This window comes from Erpetoichthys calabaricus, chromosome 6 (assembly GCF_900747795.2).
Source record: "Erpetoichthys calabaricus chromosome 6, fErpCal1.3, whole genome shotgun sequence".
Taxonomy (NCBI): Eukaryota; Metazoa; Chordata; class Cladistia; order Polypteriformes; family Polypteridae; genus Erpetoichthys; species Erpetoichthys calabaricus.
Genome location: NC_041399.2, coordinates 86,173,031 through 86,191,474, shown reverse-complemented (window position 1 = coordinate 86,191,474; position 18,444 = coordinate 86,173,031). Strand labels below are relative to the sequence as shown.

General features: G+C 36.7%; 1 protein-coding gene across 2 annotated transcripts in view; it reads left to right on the top strand.

Moving 5' to 3' along the window:
• Positions 1–18,444, top strand: part of myo10 (myosin X) — a 442,319-nt gene that overhangs the window by 338,489 nt on the left and 85,386 nt on the right. For both annotated transcript variants that reach the window (XM_051928931.1, XM_051928929.1), the window contains 8 exons: positions 2,531–2,677; positions 4,978–5,078; positions 8,341–8,407; positions 9,003–9,095; positions 9,435–9,503; positions 9,800–9,882; positions 11,015–11,123; positions 11,555–11,635. In XM_051928931.1, coding sequence (XP_051784891.1) covers positions 2,531–2,677; positions 4,978–5,078; positions 8,341–8,407; positions 9,003–9,095; positions 9,435–9,503; positions 9,800–9,882; positions 11,015–11,123; positions 11,555–11,635 — 750 coding nt within the window. The remainder of the gene's footprint in view (positions 1–2,530; positions 2,678–4,977; positions 5,079–8,340; positions 8,408–9,002; positions 9,096–9,434; positions 9,504–9,799; positions 9,883–11,014; positions 11,124–11,554; positions 11,636–18,444) is intronic.

Sequence of the window (18,444 nt, the reverse complement as noted above, 5' to 3'; positions counted from 1 at the left end):
CAACATTTGTGCACTTACCATTTTATATTTGCTTAAAGTAAGTGTTATTAGCTTAGCAAGTGAATAGAGGTTAATTTAGTGGAGGGTATTCCATTTAAAGAGAGTGAGGAAATCTAGGTGAAAATCTGTAGGGAAATGAAGCTATGTGTGCTGGAGCAGCATAAAATGAGCTGAGCTGAACAGAATGGTAGTTTGGCCTGAAAAAGAATGAGAAGACCGAAAACTCTCAATCATGGCAAATCCCCAGAGGAGTTTTGAGGACTTTATCGGGCAACTCCCAAGACTGACAATGGAAGTTAGCCTGGGTTTCCATTTAAAAAGTAGTTAACAAACTGTTGCAGTTGTGGCTGACAAAGATACCCGTTTCACATATTCAATAACATTATCAATTTATTTATCACCACTAGAAAGCTGAGCTCTGTGTCTCTGTATAAAGCGCTTCTGTTAGCAAGTTAAATGTCTTATCATTAGATTTGCCTAGGTTTGCCACATATACGTCTGTCCAATATGGAGATTTAGAAATGTTAATTTAAGTTTTTATTTTGTAAAAACCTGTGGACTAGCCAATGGTACAGAGCTAGCCATTTGCCTGACATATGCCTTATTTAAATGCATGATGCTGCAACATTAAATGATTGCATTTCATAGCTGACTGATCACATCATTACACTGTTGAGACAAGCCTGAACAATATTTTTATTTCTGAACTAATTACATAGCGGGAAAAAAATGGCAATATCAAAATCTCTTTTTTGCCTGGAAAGAGGTATGGGATTTTCCTGTTTTAAGTTATACTAGTACATTATTCCTTTGATCTCATGCTGAAGTTCAAGCCTTGGCCCTAAACTAATTTAAACAATATTTATTAAGCTAAATTGTTCAGTGAGTGGCAAGTTAAAATAATGCAGCGAGTTTTAGGAGTATTAGGCCAGATTGTTTAAAGAGCATTAACTTTGTATTGCTAATAGCTGAAAAGTCTATTTAACCTAACCTACAAATGCAACAATGTCCTCACTGCAAAAAAAAAAGTCAAGGGGTGGTGTTGGATCAGAACCAGCTGCACATTCTAAAAATCATTGAACAGGAAAAATCTTCACAATTATGTACTTAATAGTTAATTAGTTAGGTATGTGTTAGTGTGGTGTCAGAGATTTTTAGTGCTTCATGGGTTACATTGAAAATAGTCTAATGGAGGGAATAAACAAAAAAACGTTACCGCATCCCATGGATTTTTGTTTATACTGTACTGTGTGCAGCAAGGCATGGATTTAGCTGGATCATTGCAACTCCATTGTTTGGATTTTTGGTTCTGCAGTGAGGAGCACATGGCCAAAAGTATAGACTCCAGCAAGTGCTTATCATTTCAACAAAAGCACAGCTCAAGAGCTTGCTACAGATTGTATTCATTCGGATTGGAAGATTTACCTTACTGGAACCGAAGTAATTTCCCCCATAGGATTGTATGTAAATATAATTAATCTGTTCCAGACCATACGAACTGTATGTAAATATATATATATTTTTAAGTTTTTGAGCACAAATATAGTTAAATAAACCATAGAATGCACAGCGTAATAGTAAACTAAATGTAAAAACATTGAATAACACTGAGAAAACCTTGAACAACAGAGAAAACTAACACTGTAATAGTTTGTGCTATAGCGCTACCAACCGCTGGTTAAAAACACTTTTTTTAATGAGTTTTAAGCACAGGGAAAAAAATGAACATTTGAAAAAATCGAATTTAATAAACCACCAAGAAAAGTAACATTGCAACAATGCACGCTACGAACCGATCGCTGTAAACAGAAGTGAAAACAAAATCAAGCCCAGTGCATTCTTTAACTGCCTTCTCTACCTTATGCGTCCAGCTCTTTCTCTCGTGCTGCCTGTGTGTGTGTGTGTGTGTCTCTCTCTCGCGCGCTGCCTATGTGTGTGTGTGTCTCTCTCGCGCTGCCTATGTGTGTGTGTGTCTCTCTCTCACACTGCCTGTGTGTGTGTGTCTCTCTCTCTCGCGCGCTGCCTGTGTATGTGTGTGTCTCTCTCTCTCGCGCTGCCTGTGTGTGTGTCTCTCTCTCGCGCTGCCTGTGTGTATGTGTGTGTGTCTCTCTCTCGCGCTGCCTGTGTGTGTGTGTCTCTCTCTCTCGCGCGCCTGTGTGTGTATGTCTCTCTCGTGCTGCCTGTGTGTGTGTGTCTCTCTCTCTCATGTGTGTGTCTCGCTCTCTCTCTTGCTCACTGCACAGGAAATGCACAGGGAGAGACTGAACACGTACAAACCGAAAGGGAAACTGGCTTGTTCGTATACCGAGTGTATGATCGTGAACAGATGCGAAAGTTTGGCAAACTTTTTGGTTGTAAACCGATTTGTACGTGTTCCGAGACGTTCGTGAACTGAGGTTTCACTGTATATATAAATTAACCAATTAGCTTGTTTCCAAAAACACTACAGACATAAGTAATAAGAGCATCTTTAAGTAATTTTGTATATTAAAATAGTTTTCAAAATTAAGGGTCTTTTCTACCATTATAGGCAGTGGACTCTAGAAATTCAATGGCCATGGCACTTTATGCCCAATGCTTTACGTGGATTATTCAGATGCTCAACAGTAAGATTAAAGGAAAAGATGACTTTCGATCCATTGGAATTCTGGATATATTTGGATTTGAAAACTTTGAGGTAGGTGACCTTAGATTTATTTTGCATATGTTATTGTATATTTATTATTTCAGTGTTTGAGGCTGGCTGGGCCCAAATGTGAGAATCTGTTTTTCTTCTTCTAACTGTTCTTTTACCAAATTTTTGTAACCTGAATAATTTGGCAATTTTTACTCTGACTTGCTGTCTGAGGACACCTCCATTTTTCAACAGCATGTTGCCTTTGGTTTCCTATAAACATGAAATTTAACCTAATTAGACTCTAAAACTAATTACTTTCCAATAAATGTATTAATTTGAGCAAATTCAAATAAAGGCAAACTTGTATTCGTTTTTTAAACTATTTTTCAAAAAGGTCCTTTGCATCAGTGGGTTGACTCTTGCTGTGGTCACTCCCATTCTCTAGTTCCAAAGGCTCCTCCCACAAAGCATTGTCTTCACTGCAACCAGGGCATTTGCTATGCAGAATGTATTGAATCTGTGGATAACATTCTCTAAGCAAATTGCAACCCATTCCTGGAAAACAAGTTCACAGAGCTCCCAAACAGCAGACTTATGAATTTTTTCAGTAGGTGTCAATGCTGTGTATCTCTTGTGAAGACTTGTGTTTGAATGGCTTGTTGACATCTGCATCCAATATTTGTAACTGGGATGACCTACTACCTGGCATGAACTAAATCACCATTCATGTTACGCATTTGGTTTTTCACAGATTCTGTTAAGTGTCCACAGAAGTCGTCTAAACCCAACATGTTCATCTTTTGGAGTGCCCCTTGCTGTCTTCTCCATGTGTTCTTCAGTCCAATATATACTCGGCTTCCATCCAACTATTGTCCTCAGTATACACAGTTATCCCAACCAGCATTGTCTCTTTGGTTGCAATTGGAAATTTTTAAAAAAAATGACAATCCAATGGGATTTTGACAACTTTCTGACAGAATTGTGAAAATTGTGAACAGTAGAAACTGAAAGTTTTATACCTATAGATACCGTGTCCAACATTTTCACACTAGTCAAAGTTTCCCTCTGAATTAAGTGTGTATTCTAAGTCAGAAAACCGCTTTACTTGATAGATATTGTGATGTTTGTTATCAGCAGAGCACCACAAAGTAGCTCCTATAACTTATGACATTAGAAATAGTTCAACAAAGACTAAGCTGGAAGTTATGTCATAGAGTATAGCCAAGTTGGAAGGGGAGTTGAAAATGTGAAGAGCAGTGGTGAGATTTGAGAATTTGAATTATTATATTTTGAATAATCAAAGTACAGTGATCCCTCGCTATATCGCGCTTCGCCTTTCGCGGCTTCACTCCATCGCGGATTTTATATGTAAGCATATTTAAATATATATCGCGGATTTTTTGCTGGTTCGCGGATTTCTGCGGACAATGGGTCTTTTAATTCCTGGTACATGCTTCCTCAGTTGGTTTGCCCAGTTGATTTCATACAAGGGACGCTATTGGCAGATGGCTGAGAAGCTAGATTGCTTAATTTTCTCTTTCTCTTGCGCTTTCTCTGATCCTGACGTATGGGGATTGAGCAGGGGGGCTGTTCGCACACCTAGACGATACGGTCGCTCGTCTAAAAATGCTGAAAGATTATCTTCACGTTGCTATCTTTTGTGCAGCTGCTTCCTGAAATGACATGCTGCACAGTGCTTCGCATACTTAAAAGCTCGAAGGGCACGTATTGATTTGTGCTTGAAAAACAAACTCTGTCTCTCTCTATCTCTCTCTTTGTCTGCTCCTGACGGACGAGGTGTGAGCTGCCGCCTTCAACAGCTTTGTGCCGCGGTGCTTCGCATACTTAAGCCAAGCAGCCCTATTGATTTGTTTGCTTTTGTCTCTATCTCTGTGACAGTCACTGCTCCTGACACGCACTCCTTTGAAGAGGAAGATATGTTTGCATTCTTTTAATTGTGAAACGGAACTGTCATCTCTGTCTTGTCATGGAGCACAGTTTAAACTTTTGAAAAAGAGACAAATGTTTGTTTGCAGTGTTTGAATAACGTTCCTGTCTCTCTACAACCTCCTGTGTTTCTGCGCAAATCTGTGACCCAAGCATGACAATATAAAAATAACCATATAAACATATGGTTTCTACTTCGCGGATTTTCTTATTTCGCGGGTGGCTCTGGAACGCAACCCCCGCGATGGAGGAGGGATTACTGTATACTATTTTTATATGAATGTGTCAGCCCTCTAATTAATATGCAAATTTGTGTACCATTTACCATGTACATTGTGTCATCATGTTTAGTAGAATATTTGTATAATACAGGTTGCGTTTAATGTTAAGAGTATTTTTTTTTTTCTTTGCAGATTAATCGTTTTGAGCAATTCAACATTAACTATGCAAATGAGAAACTTCAGGAATATTTTAACAAGCATATTTTTTCATTGGAGCAACTGGAATATAATAAGTAAGGATTAGATAATAAAAATTATTGAAAACTATATTAACTCCTTATTAACTATGCTCATGAGAAACTTCAGGAATATTTTAACAAGCATATTTTTTCATTGGAGCAACTGGAATATAATACAGTGCATCCGGAAAGTATTCACAGCGCATCACTTTTTCCACATTTTGTTATGTTGCAGCCTTATTCCAAAATGGATTAAATTCATTTTTTTCCTCAGAATTCTACACACAACACCCCATAATGACAACGTGAAAAAAGTTAACTTGAGGTTTTTGCAAATTTATTCAAAATAAAAAAGCTGAGAAATCACATGTACATAAGTATTCACAGCCTTTGCTCAATGCTTTGTCGATGCACCTTTGGCAGCAATTACAGCCTCAAGTGTTTTTGAATATGATGCCACAAGCTTGGCACACCTATCCTTGGCCAGTTTCGCCCATTCCTCTTTGCAGCACCTCTCAAGCTCCATCAGGTTGGATGGGAAGCGTCAGTGCACAGCCATTTTAAGATCTCTCCAGAGATGTTCAATCGGATTCAAGTCTGGGCTCTGGCTGGGCCACTCAAGGGCATTCACAGAGTTGTCCTGAAGCCACTCCTTTGATATCTTGGCTGTGTGCTTAGGGTCGTTGTCCTGCTGAAAGATGAACCATTGCCCCAGTCTGAGGTCAAGAGCGCTCTGGAGCAGGTTTTCATCCAAGATGTCTCTGTACATTGCTGCAGTCATCTTTCCCTTTATCCTGACTAGTCTCCCAGTCCCTACCGCTGAAAAACATCCCCACAGCATGATGCTGCCACCACCATACTTCACTGTAGGGATGGTATTGGCCTGGTGATGAGCGGTGCCTGGTTTCCTCCAAATGTGACACCTGGCATTCATACCAAAGAGTTCCATCTTTGTCTCATCAGACCAGAGAATTTTCTTTCTCATGGTCTGAGAGTCTTTCAGGTACCTTTTGGCAAACTCCAGGCGGGCTGCCATGTGCCTTTTACTAAGGAGTGGCTTCCGTCTGGCCACTCTACCATACAGGCCTGATTGGTGGATTGCTGCAGAGATGGTTGTCCTTCTGGAAGGTTCTCCTCTCTCCACAGAGGGCCTCTGGAGCTCTGACAGAGTGACCATCGGGTTCTTGGTCACCTCCCTGACTAAGGCCCTTCTCCCCCGATCACTGGCCAGCTCTAGGAAGAGTCCTGGTGGTTTCAAACTTCTTCCACTTATGGATGATGGAGGCCACTGTGCTCATTGGGACCTTCAAAGCAGCAGAAATTTTTCTGTAACCTTCCCCAGATTTGTGCCTCGAGACAATCCTGTCTCGGAGGTCTACAGACAATTCCTTTGACTTCATGCTTGGTTTGTGCTCTGACATGAACTGTCAACTGCGGGACCTTATATAGACAGGTGTGTGCCTTTCTAAATCATGTCCAATCAACTGAATTTACCACAGGTGGACTCCAGTTAAGCTACAGGAACATCTCAAGGTTGATCAGGGGAAACAGGATGCACCTGAGCTCAATTTTGAGCTTCATGGCAAAGGCTGTGAATACTTAGTACATGTGCTTTCTCAATTTTATTTTTAATAAATTTGCAAAAATCTCAAGTAAACTTTTTTCACATTGTCATTATGGGGTGTTGTGTGTAGAATTCTGAGGAAAAAAATGAATTTAATCCATTTTGGAATAAGGCTGTAACATAACAAAATGTGGAAAAAGTGATACGCTGTGAATACTTTCTGGATGCACTGTAAGTAAGGATTAGATTATACAAATTATTGAAAATTATATTAACTCCTTATTAACTGTGGCTATGGCTACTTGTGGTCCAGAATATAGGGATGTATTTATTGTTCATTCAAACATTAAATCATTAAGAGTTAGGTAGACAATTGTATTCACTTGGATACACCATGCTACTCACAGCAAACCCTTGAAACTCAAAAAAAAAAAAAAGGTAATGTTTTATTGTAATTTCGCAACATTACAAGTAAGGCTGGGTTTATACTTCATGTGACACGTTGCTTGTGGACGCTACTGTTATCCAAGCAGTTTACTGTTTATACTGGCATGTGTGCTTCAGGTAAATCTGGAGGATTCCACCAGGTGGCAGTGCGCGATATCATCACAGTGAAAAAACATTTGGTTTCGATGTGTCGTGAATTGCCCAAAGCATCCATTAAATTCTAAGGACACCATGCCACAGTATTTCTGAAAAGGATGTATGTTTAATGATTACATCCATCAATCTAGGGATGCACCAATTCTAGCTACCATCGGGTGTGAGGCACAAACAATCCCTGGATGGGGCATCAGCTCAACGCAAGGTGATTACAAGCACACACATACACTAAGGTCATTTTAGTATTACCAAATTCCCAAACTTGCACGTCCTTAGAAGGAAACTGGAGAACACTGTGGAAACCCACATGGAAAACATGCAAACTTCAGGCAGGGAACACCAAGGACGTGACTCCCTACTGTTCATTTAAATAAGTTTTAATTATTTAAATGAAGTTAACGATTTATCTGTAAAATGTAACATACATGCTTTAACACATTTCATCATGAAAGTGACATCAAGTATAAATCTAAGGATTCTAAATTTGCAGAGCTGGAATATCATAAATTTAATGTGTTCTGTGTGGCAATCACTCCCTGCTGCTGCTGTCAGCACGGAAGGAAGCCCCAGAAGGATTTGCGGTTAACAACTGGGTCGGTTTTAAGATGACGTTTATGACGTCCTACTTTAATTTTGTTCACTGTGTCCCTATTTTTTTTCTCTCTGTGGCTCACATATGCTTCCACACATTCTGATGCTGTTGTGAAGGTGTAAAAAAAAAAAAAAAGATGGCACAGAAGATGGTATGTGAGTAAAATGTATCGCGTCATTATGATAGGGAATATGTGACGCTTCTATTGCCTTAGCAAGAAATAGATGGAAGAAAAGCACCACAAATACGTTTGTATGGCTGCTTTTAAGTATAATGATTTGCTGTAGGATCTGCAAAGCGGCTTGCTGTCACATATTGATAGTAAACAAAGACTTTGACGTCACATTCCAACTTGAACACATTGTGTTCCCCAATTTTTTTGTTTTGTTGTTGTTGGTACTGCAGCTCGCACATCACATCAAGCTAATTTCTTAGGACATGCTAACAGGACGTGTCAAATGAACGCTGGGAACGCGTGGAAGCCATGATGCATGCATGTACACGTTCTGAGCATGAAGTGTAAACTGACCCTAACAGGAATTTTAATTATTTAATAGGGAGGGACTGGCCTGGGAAGATATCAACTGGATGGATAATGGGGAGTGCCTGGATCTAATTGAAAAGGTAAATGGTTGCGTCCCTGGTACCATTCTTTTTACTTGTTATAAAAAATGAAAAGTAAAATTTATTGTAAATGTATTGTGTGTACCAAGAGAATTTTTGTTTCTGCCTGAATTGAACTTTTTGTCTAGCCTTTAGAAACATGTTGGTGAAGGTGCATATTTAAACTGACATGCTTATTTTGTTGATAATTTTTAAACTGCTCACCATGTGTCAAATATTTGATGAAACCCAAAAAAGGAAATTGTTTCCTTACTGCACTGAACATACTAATCTTGGTAATAACATAAGGGTGAGGTTTGATATTTTTAATGAAGGGGAAAGTAACCAGCTGTTACTTGATTTCACATTAGTTATATTTCTGTCCGCATGTACCCAAGGCCTCTACAGCCTTTCTGACCCTATCATTACCTTAAACAATGACTTAAAATAGGTTATGTTCTCATGCAGGGTGTCCTAAAATAGCATGCTTAATATTTGGTTTTCAGTTCATATTGGAGTTATTCAGTTAGATTGCAGTCAAAGAGCAATCATACATAGCACGGTACATTGTATGACTTTTTATTCTGTTTTTTTTTTTTATTCTTCTCTTCTTCAGAAACTGGGGTTGTTGGCTCTCATTAATGAAGAGAGTCACTTTCCAAAAGCTACTGACAGCACATTGCTTGAAAAACTTCATAGTCAGCATGCGGTAGGAAATCAACTAAAGAATACTTTTAATATATGTTTAAATACATGTTTTAGTTGTGTAAATGTTGTTTTAATACTTATGCTTCAACAGTATGCCTACATTTTTAAGTAAAAAATTTATTGGTAATTGCTTAGCTTTGCATTATAAATGGTCAGAGACAAAGTTACGTATATTTTTACTATTTATTTCTCAATTATAGTAATGTATGTTATTTTTTTTTCTTTTTAAGAGTGAGTGTTCAAGGTCAACTTTATTTCAGTCCTCTGAGAATTTAAGTATATTGCCTTTAGTCGATATGTGCAGTTTTTTAAAATTGATATTTATTTTATGCCTCTTTAGCAAAATCCATTCTATGTGAAACCTCGGGTCGCAGTTCATAATTTTGGATTGAAACAGTATGCTGGTGAGGTGTGTAACCTAAGTTTGTCATTGCATTTTTGTTTTTGTTTTTTCCTCTCCTGCAATTCTTTTAAATTATGTTAATATTGACAGCTGGAAAAATGTTATTAATATGTGTGTTTAATTTCTCATTTTTTATTTTTGATACTTATATGTAGAGTGGCTTTGATTCTGCAGAACATGTTTAACAAATGACAGCTTAAGAAGTTCTATTTGCATCACTTACTAATGGCTATCAGCATTACTAATTCATTTCAGAGATTCTTTCTGTAATACATTTCAAAATGTTTTTGCTACAAATTCAGGTTATATATGATGTGAGAGGTATCCTTGAGAAAAACAGAGATACATTTAGGGACGATGTTCTTAATTTACTACGCGAAAGTGGGTAAGTCTTACAGAATCACTAGATCTCGTTGCTAAAGTAGGAGATTGTTTTAATGCTTTATGGCATTTTCTCTGAGCATTAAATGATAATATTAAGCCTTTTAATTAAAGAGTTTTTATTCAGGTTTGTGGTTATATTTAGTACATTTTTGTTACCTAATTATAATAACAAGCAGTTACTAGTTTTTATTCAAATTGCTAGCTTTATGTCCTGAAATTCTGTAATATGGTTTACCTATTCAAATTCGCATAAATAACAGTCTGCAATGTGCACTTTAATCACATCTGAATTGTTTACACCAGAATTTTGAAATACAAATTAGACATGTAAACCCAGTAAAAAACGTATCTTTCTCCCAAACATTATGGAGGGCACTGTACATATATATTTGCCACATGAAGTTGTATTCTACAGTGAAGTAATTTTTATAAATAAAAAATTTCAGGCCTGTTCTTGTGGTTTAAGATGGGGCACAAGTACAAAGATGAAAACAAAAAGCGTTCAAATTTACCAAATATGTCAATTTTCTAAGCCTATAGTGTTATTACGTATTGATCAGTCTCTTAAAATCATGCATGTTTTGTTAAGTGAGCACATCCACGTAATTTTAGTAAGGAAAATAAAAACATTTTTGTGAGATTCAGGCATTTTAGGTATAGATTGGTTGTGCGAAAGCGAAAGCCTGTCAAGCTCAGGTGTGTTTTTTCCTCTATCATATAATTTCACAAATTAAATCCAAGTGCTGTTGACATTATTGAACTTTGATATCCAGATGTGAATTGCTGTCTCTATTCTATAAACAACTAAACAATAATCACCAAAAAATGATCACACAATCACTCAGTCTTTGACTATGTGTTATAAAGTAGGTCATACACAATTATACACACTCCATCTTAATAAAACATTGGAGAGGTACTTAATCCATAAAAAACTAGAATTCCCTCATATTTGTAATAGAATTTACTTCAGTATCACTTTTTAGCTTAGTTATATTCAGTGTTTATAATAGTGGTTACATTAAAATGAGGCTGAGTAGCTTTATAGTACAGCAATATTGTGCTGTTGCTTAAAGATTGTATTTTGTTGGGTACAAAACCAAAAAAGACATAAATTGTGCTTTGTTTTTCAGGGTAGATTTCATATATGACCTCTTTGAGCATGTCTCAAGTCGAAACAATCAGGATACTCTGAAAACTGGCTCCAAGCATCGGAAGCCAACAGTGAGCTCACAGTTTAAGGTCAGTGTGGAACTGGTATCATTGACCCTGAAAAAGTTTGAATTGCGAAGGATTTTAAATGGAAAATTAAAATTTTATGTTGCAGTAAGTTTTGGATAGGCAGTTGAACAAGTCTAATTTTCCCTATTTATAGTGAGAGCCTAGGCTTTAGTTTAACTGGCTTTATTTATTTGATTATTTGTTTATTGCATATTAACTGTGTTTCCATGAAATGCCTCTGTGGTATATATCCTGTGATCAAAAATAGACAACATCTTTTATTTAGGGTAGGAGGATCACAGAGGTATTGAATGGAGTAATCTGAAATATATTCAAATTTACATAGGATCTGAATAATATAGTAAAAGATAGTAGAACATATTGCTGTATTAAGATGTATTTGTCATATTTGATTTTTATTCATATTTTAACATTTAAATTTCTATTTCTAGCATTCTCTCCATTCTCTCATGGCCACGTTGAGTTCATCAAATCCATTTTTCATTCGCTGCATCAAACCAAATTCTGAGAAGGTACTACTAAAGTTTATGCTTAAATTTTACATAATGTATTACTGTAAAGTAAAATTTTAGTGATTTTAATTGGTACTGTGATATTTTACAGTACAGTTGTTATAGTTCCAATTGCTTTCCTGGTCACAGTAATATTATTATTTGATATTTTTGGGATTAAAAGTAATTGATGATGTATGATCACTTGGAATAGCCTTTTTTCTGCTTTTTAGCACACAAAGTGCTTCTGTCAGGCTAGAGTAGTGCAAAAGAAAAATGCAACTTACACCTGGCCTCAAACTGCCCTTTCTTACTCTCACTAAATCTAGTACATGGCATTATTCTTTGAACTTAAAATAGTCTGAGCAAATCTGCCAAGAGGAAGAATGGGGGAAATTATGTTTGGCAAATTGAGATGAAGGTGTATTTGTTAACAAGTTATTTCCACGATATCTTTTAAACGTTTATATCTACATCTTACTGTAAGTAGTCTTATATTTTGGCTTTTAAATTTTGAGTAAAATACAGTTTTTATAAATGTGCAAGCATTATTTTATAATTTTATAAAATAAAACCTCATTAAAATATAAGGAATTTTAAAAATTTAGTTCACCAAACTCATTTGGCATTGCAAAGTTGTCTCTAACAGATTTTGTACTATGTGAAACTAAACAGGATCTCTACTCAGACCGTGTGAATCTTGTTCTAGATTCATAGGAATCTCTGTTTAGGATGGCAGAAAATCTACTAAATATATAGCTTGTGATAATTTCATAAGAATTTTCCTGTTATTAGTGCAGGATTTGATACTGTAAACAAAGGTTGTCATTGGACTTTCAGATTTTGAAAAATTAAAATGCTGTTTGAGTTGAAAGGTAGAAATTAATGTCCCTTGGCCTTTGTAAATCAAAATGTGTTACTGTAACTAGATGTGTTCCACAGGACCTGTACTTGAACCTTTTTTTTTTTTTTTTTTTTTTTTGCAATATACTATTTTTAGTTTGGTCCTGGAGTATTACTTTTATGTTGACAATACACAGACTGTATGTATATGATATCTAAAGACAATGCTGCAACTGCTACTTCACATATAGCACATTCCTCTATGCAGGCAATACTATTTAAAGAAAAACAGCTTTAGGATAAAGATTTTTTATTGATTGATCCTAAAGGACTATTTAAAATGCTTTTTCCAGTGTTGCTTTAAATGATAAACTAATTGCTCCTGCCTTTACTACAAGGAATATGGGAGTAGTACTTGAGAGGTATATTTCTAAAAGTGTCATTTTTTTTTTCTCCAATCTAAAAATGATAATGATGCTCAGAATTACAACCATCACTTTTTTAATAGATGCAGATAATCTAGTATATGCATTTTGTTATTACTTGGTTAGATAAAGTCCTGCAAACAACACTTAATAGTTATCTAGCCTACTTGAACATTATTTACTTCAGATAGGTAAATAAAGTATGATACAACAAATGGTCTTGATACATACAACTTCAATATACTATACATGTGCTTCTCAAGCTGCATTGGCCATGGATTCTGATAATCATATGTAGGGTTCTTCATAGAGCTTGTTCAGTATGTACTTTTCAGTTTATTCATCCTGGTCAGTGGGATACCATGACTTCAGTTGTCTTGCAGTGCCACATAACATGCTCTGTGACTGTCAGGTCTTTTTTTTTCTTTATAGCTTCCCAACTTTGGAATGCATTCTCAGTATAAAAATAGCTTGTTTAAGTTTTCACTTTGACAGTTTTGGATCATTATTTGCACTGTATCTTATTCCTTTTTGAAAAATTTCAGTTACTTCTGATATAGTAGGTCCGTGGCTTTAAAAGGATGGCCAGTTTTTAAATAAATAATCGCAGCACTCACAGCTTTAAGGAGGTTGTGTGTGGTAGTGTGGTGGGAACAGTTCCCGGGCGCGATGTGGGCATTTCCACACTGAAGTGCATAGGTGCGGGATCGCCTGTATCCATAATTGATGCCGGGACCTGCTAATTGCCACACCTGTGCCACGTCCCCATTTAAAAAGGAGACGCATGAGTGCGGAAGGAGGAAATAAAGGAGAAAAAAGAATAAAAAGACAGAAAAGGATGAAGGTTAAAGAGAGAAGAAGGAAGGAGGCATTAAGCACCGGTGCACGAGTGAGAGCAGGCTCGCTGGATAGCAGGCAGCTGGGAGGAGAGCTCCTTAGGAGGAGTGTTTGGCTGACACTTGGTGGGGGCAGTAGAAAGCGGTTGCACCAGCTGAGTGGCTAAGAGGAGCTGGAGCATCCGGGAATATGGACGACTCGCCGCGTAACGCCGAGAAGGCAGTGGGAATCAAGGAGACTTGGGAGGGAGAGCCCCAGTGTGAGCACCCTGATCTCTGGGGACCTGAGTCTCGGTCCGGTGGGATGAGCTGTATGTAGCCAGGGGACGGAAGGCAACCAGACCAATTGGAGATCAGCTGCATCTGTCAATAGGGCGACTCCACTGTTGCAAAGCCCATTGTGATAAGCAGGGGAGCCTCTCACCAGCTTAAAGAAGGTGACACCGGGTTTTTAAAAAGGGACTATTTCCAGCCTATTGATTTTAACCTCATTTTTATGGATGTATTTATGGGATTATTTTAACCTTCACTTTTTTCACCTGTTTTTATGGGTTAGTTATTTATGGACGTTTTTGAACACTGCAGTATTTATTTGGACATTAGTTTTTTTTTGTTTTTAATAAATGCACTAACACTTTTACACTATCCCCTCGCTCCCAGTGTGATTTGTCCTCATTGCTCAGCTCATCCAGTTACATTACTGAAGGTGTTGGGTTCAAGAGGCTTCCAAAACAAGAAGAGGGAGCAGGACCCGTACCGTCACATTACTGTGATGCTTTGCACTGTGAGTTTAGCAAAAGCTCACAATAAAACCTATTTTTAAAATTATATATATTTTAGGACCAGTTAAATGTTACAAAAGTTAGCATTCTCATTTTCTGCTTGTATATGCTTTTTTTCCTTTCATTCATTATTAAACTGCACTGAATTTTGATAAATCTGCTTTAGTTTTTGAGAATTTTGAATATCTGGATTGGCCTCATATGATTTGAGTGTAGCTGTATGCATGCTAATGTGTCCTGTGATGGACAGGTGCACTGTCGATGGTTGGTTACATTGTTATGTAATGCTGTTATGATACACTCTTAACACATAGGACATTGAACTGAATAGATAGATAGATAGATAGATAGATAGATAGATAGATAGATAGATAGATAGATAGATAGATAGATAGATAGATAGATAGATAGATAGATACTTTATTAATCCCGATGGGAAATTCACATTCTTCAGAATAAACAAATGGGTTAGGAAAATGGATGGATGAATGAATTAGCCCCTTCCTCACATTGCATTCATGACTATAGAGAATAAAACCCTGGGTCTCTTAAAGCAGACACGCCCTTTCTTGGAGAGGTATACTTGGTTACTCTGCACAAAAATACAAAAAGCACTACTTAAAAATCTTTATTTAAAGTATCTCCTACAGTTTTTACAATGTAAAAATGCTTTTTTAGTTGATTTTATTTCACCTGAATGTTTTCACTTGTCTTTCTTTAACTTTTGATCTCTGATTGAACACCTTTCTCAGACCACACTCTTCAGTGTTTGGTATCATGTAAAGCCCTTGGTATCCACAGTGAATGGGCTTTTTCTTTAGAGTGCACTTCACTGTCATAAACTATAAGATATTCCAGAAATGGTATATTTAATAATCTCTCTGTTATATAAAAAAATCCTGCGACGAGGCAAGACTTTTTTGAAGAGATTTTTTTCAAGTCCCACAAGACGAGACTTTTGACATGAGATTGTTTCAAGTCACACCCTCTTCTTAACTATATTCAAACACACACGGCCCACTCACATCTCATTCATGTGAATGCTTTTGACAGACATATTTCCTGCTCTCTCAACTCTTATAAATTTGTACATTTTCTTCACTTTAACACTAGAATTACGAAAGCTTACGAAAAAATTTGTAAATCCGGCCCACCTTAAATCCACTTGCACCTCTCCGTCAGCGTCTTTTGTCTTGTAAATGTGTTGATAAGCCCAAGCAGCCTGCTATCCTATCCTCCCACCGCCGCAGAAATGGCAAAAACCTCTCCCAGCCTAAGCCTTGTTTATCAGGGAGTCAGGTATCAAGAGCTGTATAGGCTAATAAATGCAATGTTATTTGGAACACATTTCATGTTTGTTCTGTGTCTACAAACATTTCTGTAAGTGTAGGATGACAGGAAATGCAAGAAATGTTGAACACAAACATCAGCTTGCAATATTCTGAAGAATAACTACAACCGTTAACACCGTCCAGTCTTCTTTTTAATTCAAAAAATTGTTTTTACTGAAGTTTTGCAGTAAAAGTGTAAGTTTAAAAAATATATGCGTGTTAATGTCAAAGCCATACAGAAAATGTATAATGCAACGAAAAACTTGAATGCAACATGAAACATAATTTACTTTCAAATTATTACGTTTTACTATTTTTTAATATGGTTAATTCCTTGCTGTAATGTAAAATAATTAGTTCTATTATGCATATGTAACAATTCCCATGAAAATAACAATCGGTTTAAATTGTACACCCGCATCCCCATACACGAGCAGAAGAACCGCAAAGTGGCTTGCACATAGCACCAGCCGGGGGTTGGCAAGCAAAGCGAGCAGTATTTTAACAAAATATGTTTTCGATGTTCAGTTTAAAAGAGGCAGATTTTTTTTTAAACAAATAGAATATAACAATATATGTCCACTACATTATCATTGAGCCATGGTCAGTTCAAAGTGGAAGTAGAGTAATGGCATCAATTGTCACAGTAGGGATACCAAGAAGAGAAATAGAATAGAAAAAAATTTATCAGATCATAATTATTATATTGTATTTTCATACAAAAGACTTAACAATCAGATGCAATTTGAATAGTTAATCGTCTGTAATCAGGGTTTAGCAAAATAAAGTAGTAATTCTTCAACTTGGATTTATAAGATGTGTCGGAAAGGGGCATCTTTCAGACAAGCAGGTAGATCATTCCACAGCTTTGGAGGGTCTTTACCTAAAAAACATGACTTACCATAATAATTTTGTTAATCCCTAGAATCTTTAGTAGGCTGGCATCTTGGCATTGTAATGTGTGCTCTTGTTTATATGTAATGATAAGCTTTATATTCACAGTGTCAAGCAAAAGTTTGGGCACTTTTGCTTAAAATGTCTGTTTATGTGAAAAGTTAAGTGATCAGAAGATGAACTGATAACCAACAGGTATAAAGTTAAAGATGACACATTTCTTTAATGTTTTAAGCAAGATTATATTTTCTTATCCATCATTCACAGCTACAAAATACCAAGTAAATGAAAAGGAGCTGAAGCAAAAATTGGACACCCAACATAGTCAGTACTTAGTAACACCCCCTTTGGCAAGTATCACAGCTTGTAAACACTTTTTGTAACCAGCTAAGAGTCTTTCATTTCTTATTTGGGGTATTTTTGCCCAATTGTCCTTGCAAAAGGCTTCTAATTCTTCAAGATTCTTGGGCCGTCTTGCATGTACTGCTCTTTTGAAATCTATTCACGTATTTTCAGTGATGTTTAGGTTGGGGGCCTGTGAAGGCATGGCAAAACCATCAATCAGTGTGTGCCTCTTTTGGTTGTCCATTGTAGATTTTAATGTATGTTTTGGATCTTTATCTTTTTATCTTTTTTACAGATGGTGTGATGTTTGCTTCTAGAATTTGCTAGTATTTGTTTGAATTGATTTTTACCTCTACCAATGACATGTTCCCAGTGTCATGGGTCCACATGACTTGTTTCCAAAATACATTAGGCTTGTTTAGATATTCATTTGCAAATGCCAGTATTTTGTGGCTTGGACGCAGGAGAGGTTTTCTTCTGCTGACTGTACCATGAAGGTCATATTTGTTCAGTTATTGCTGCACAGTAGAACAGTGCACCACCACTCCACAGTCTGCTAAATCTTCCTGAAGTCCTTTTGCATTCAAACAGGGGTTTTTATTTGCCTTTCTAGCAATCCAACAAGCAGTTCTTTCAGAAAGTTTTCTTGGTCTTCCAGACTTTAACTTGACCTCTTGACCTCCACCATTCCTGTTAACTGCCATTTCTAAATAACATTACGAACTGAGGCAATGTTGTAGGCAATCTTGTTGTAGCCTTCTCCTGCTTGTGAGCACCAATTATTTTATTTTACAGAGTGCTAGGCCGCTGTTTTAAGGAGCCCATGGCTGTTGATTGTTGGGATAAGGTTTGAGAAGTCAGAGAATTTATACAGCTTTGCAATTTGCATCACCTTGGTTTTGCTAATGATGACTGCGAACAAGCTATAGCCCTAACAAGATAATTAAGGTCTGAGACCTTGATAAAAGTTATGAGACCTCAAATATCCTGGGATTCCCAAACATTTGCATTATGCTCCTTTCCTTTTTTCACTGTACAATTCTACAAAACAAAAACAATAAAGTAATCTTTCATTAAATGCTGAAGAGAAACGTGCCATCTTAAACTGATCACCAAAAGGCATAAAGTTAATTTTCTGCTCACTTACTAGTCACAGTAACAGACATTTTAAGTAAGGGTGCCTCAACTTTAACATATCACTGTATGAAGGAAGATTTTGAAATCAGCCCAAAGCTTAACTGAAAGCCAATGAAATGACTTAAGAATAGAAGCTATAAGGTCCTTGTTATTAATCTTGCAGCAGCATTTTGAAGAAACTAAATGCTCTATATAGAATAGTTTGTGTAGCCCATGAATAGCACATTGCATTAGTCG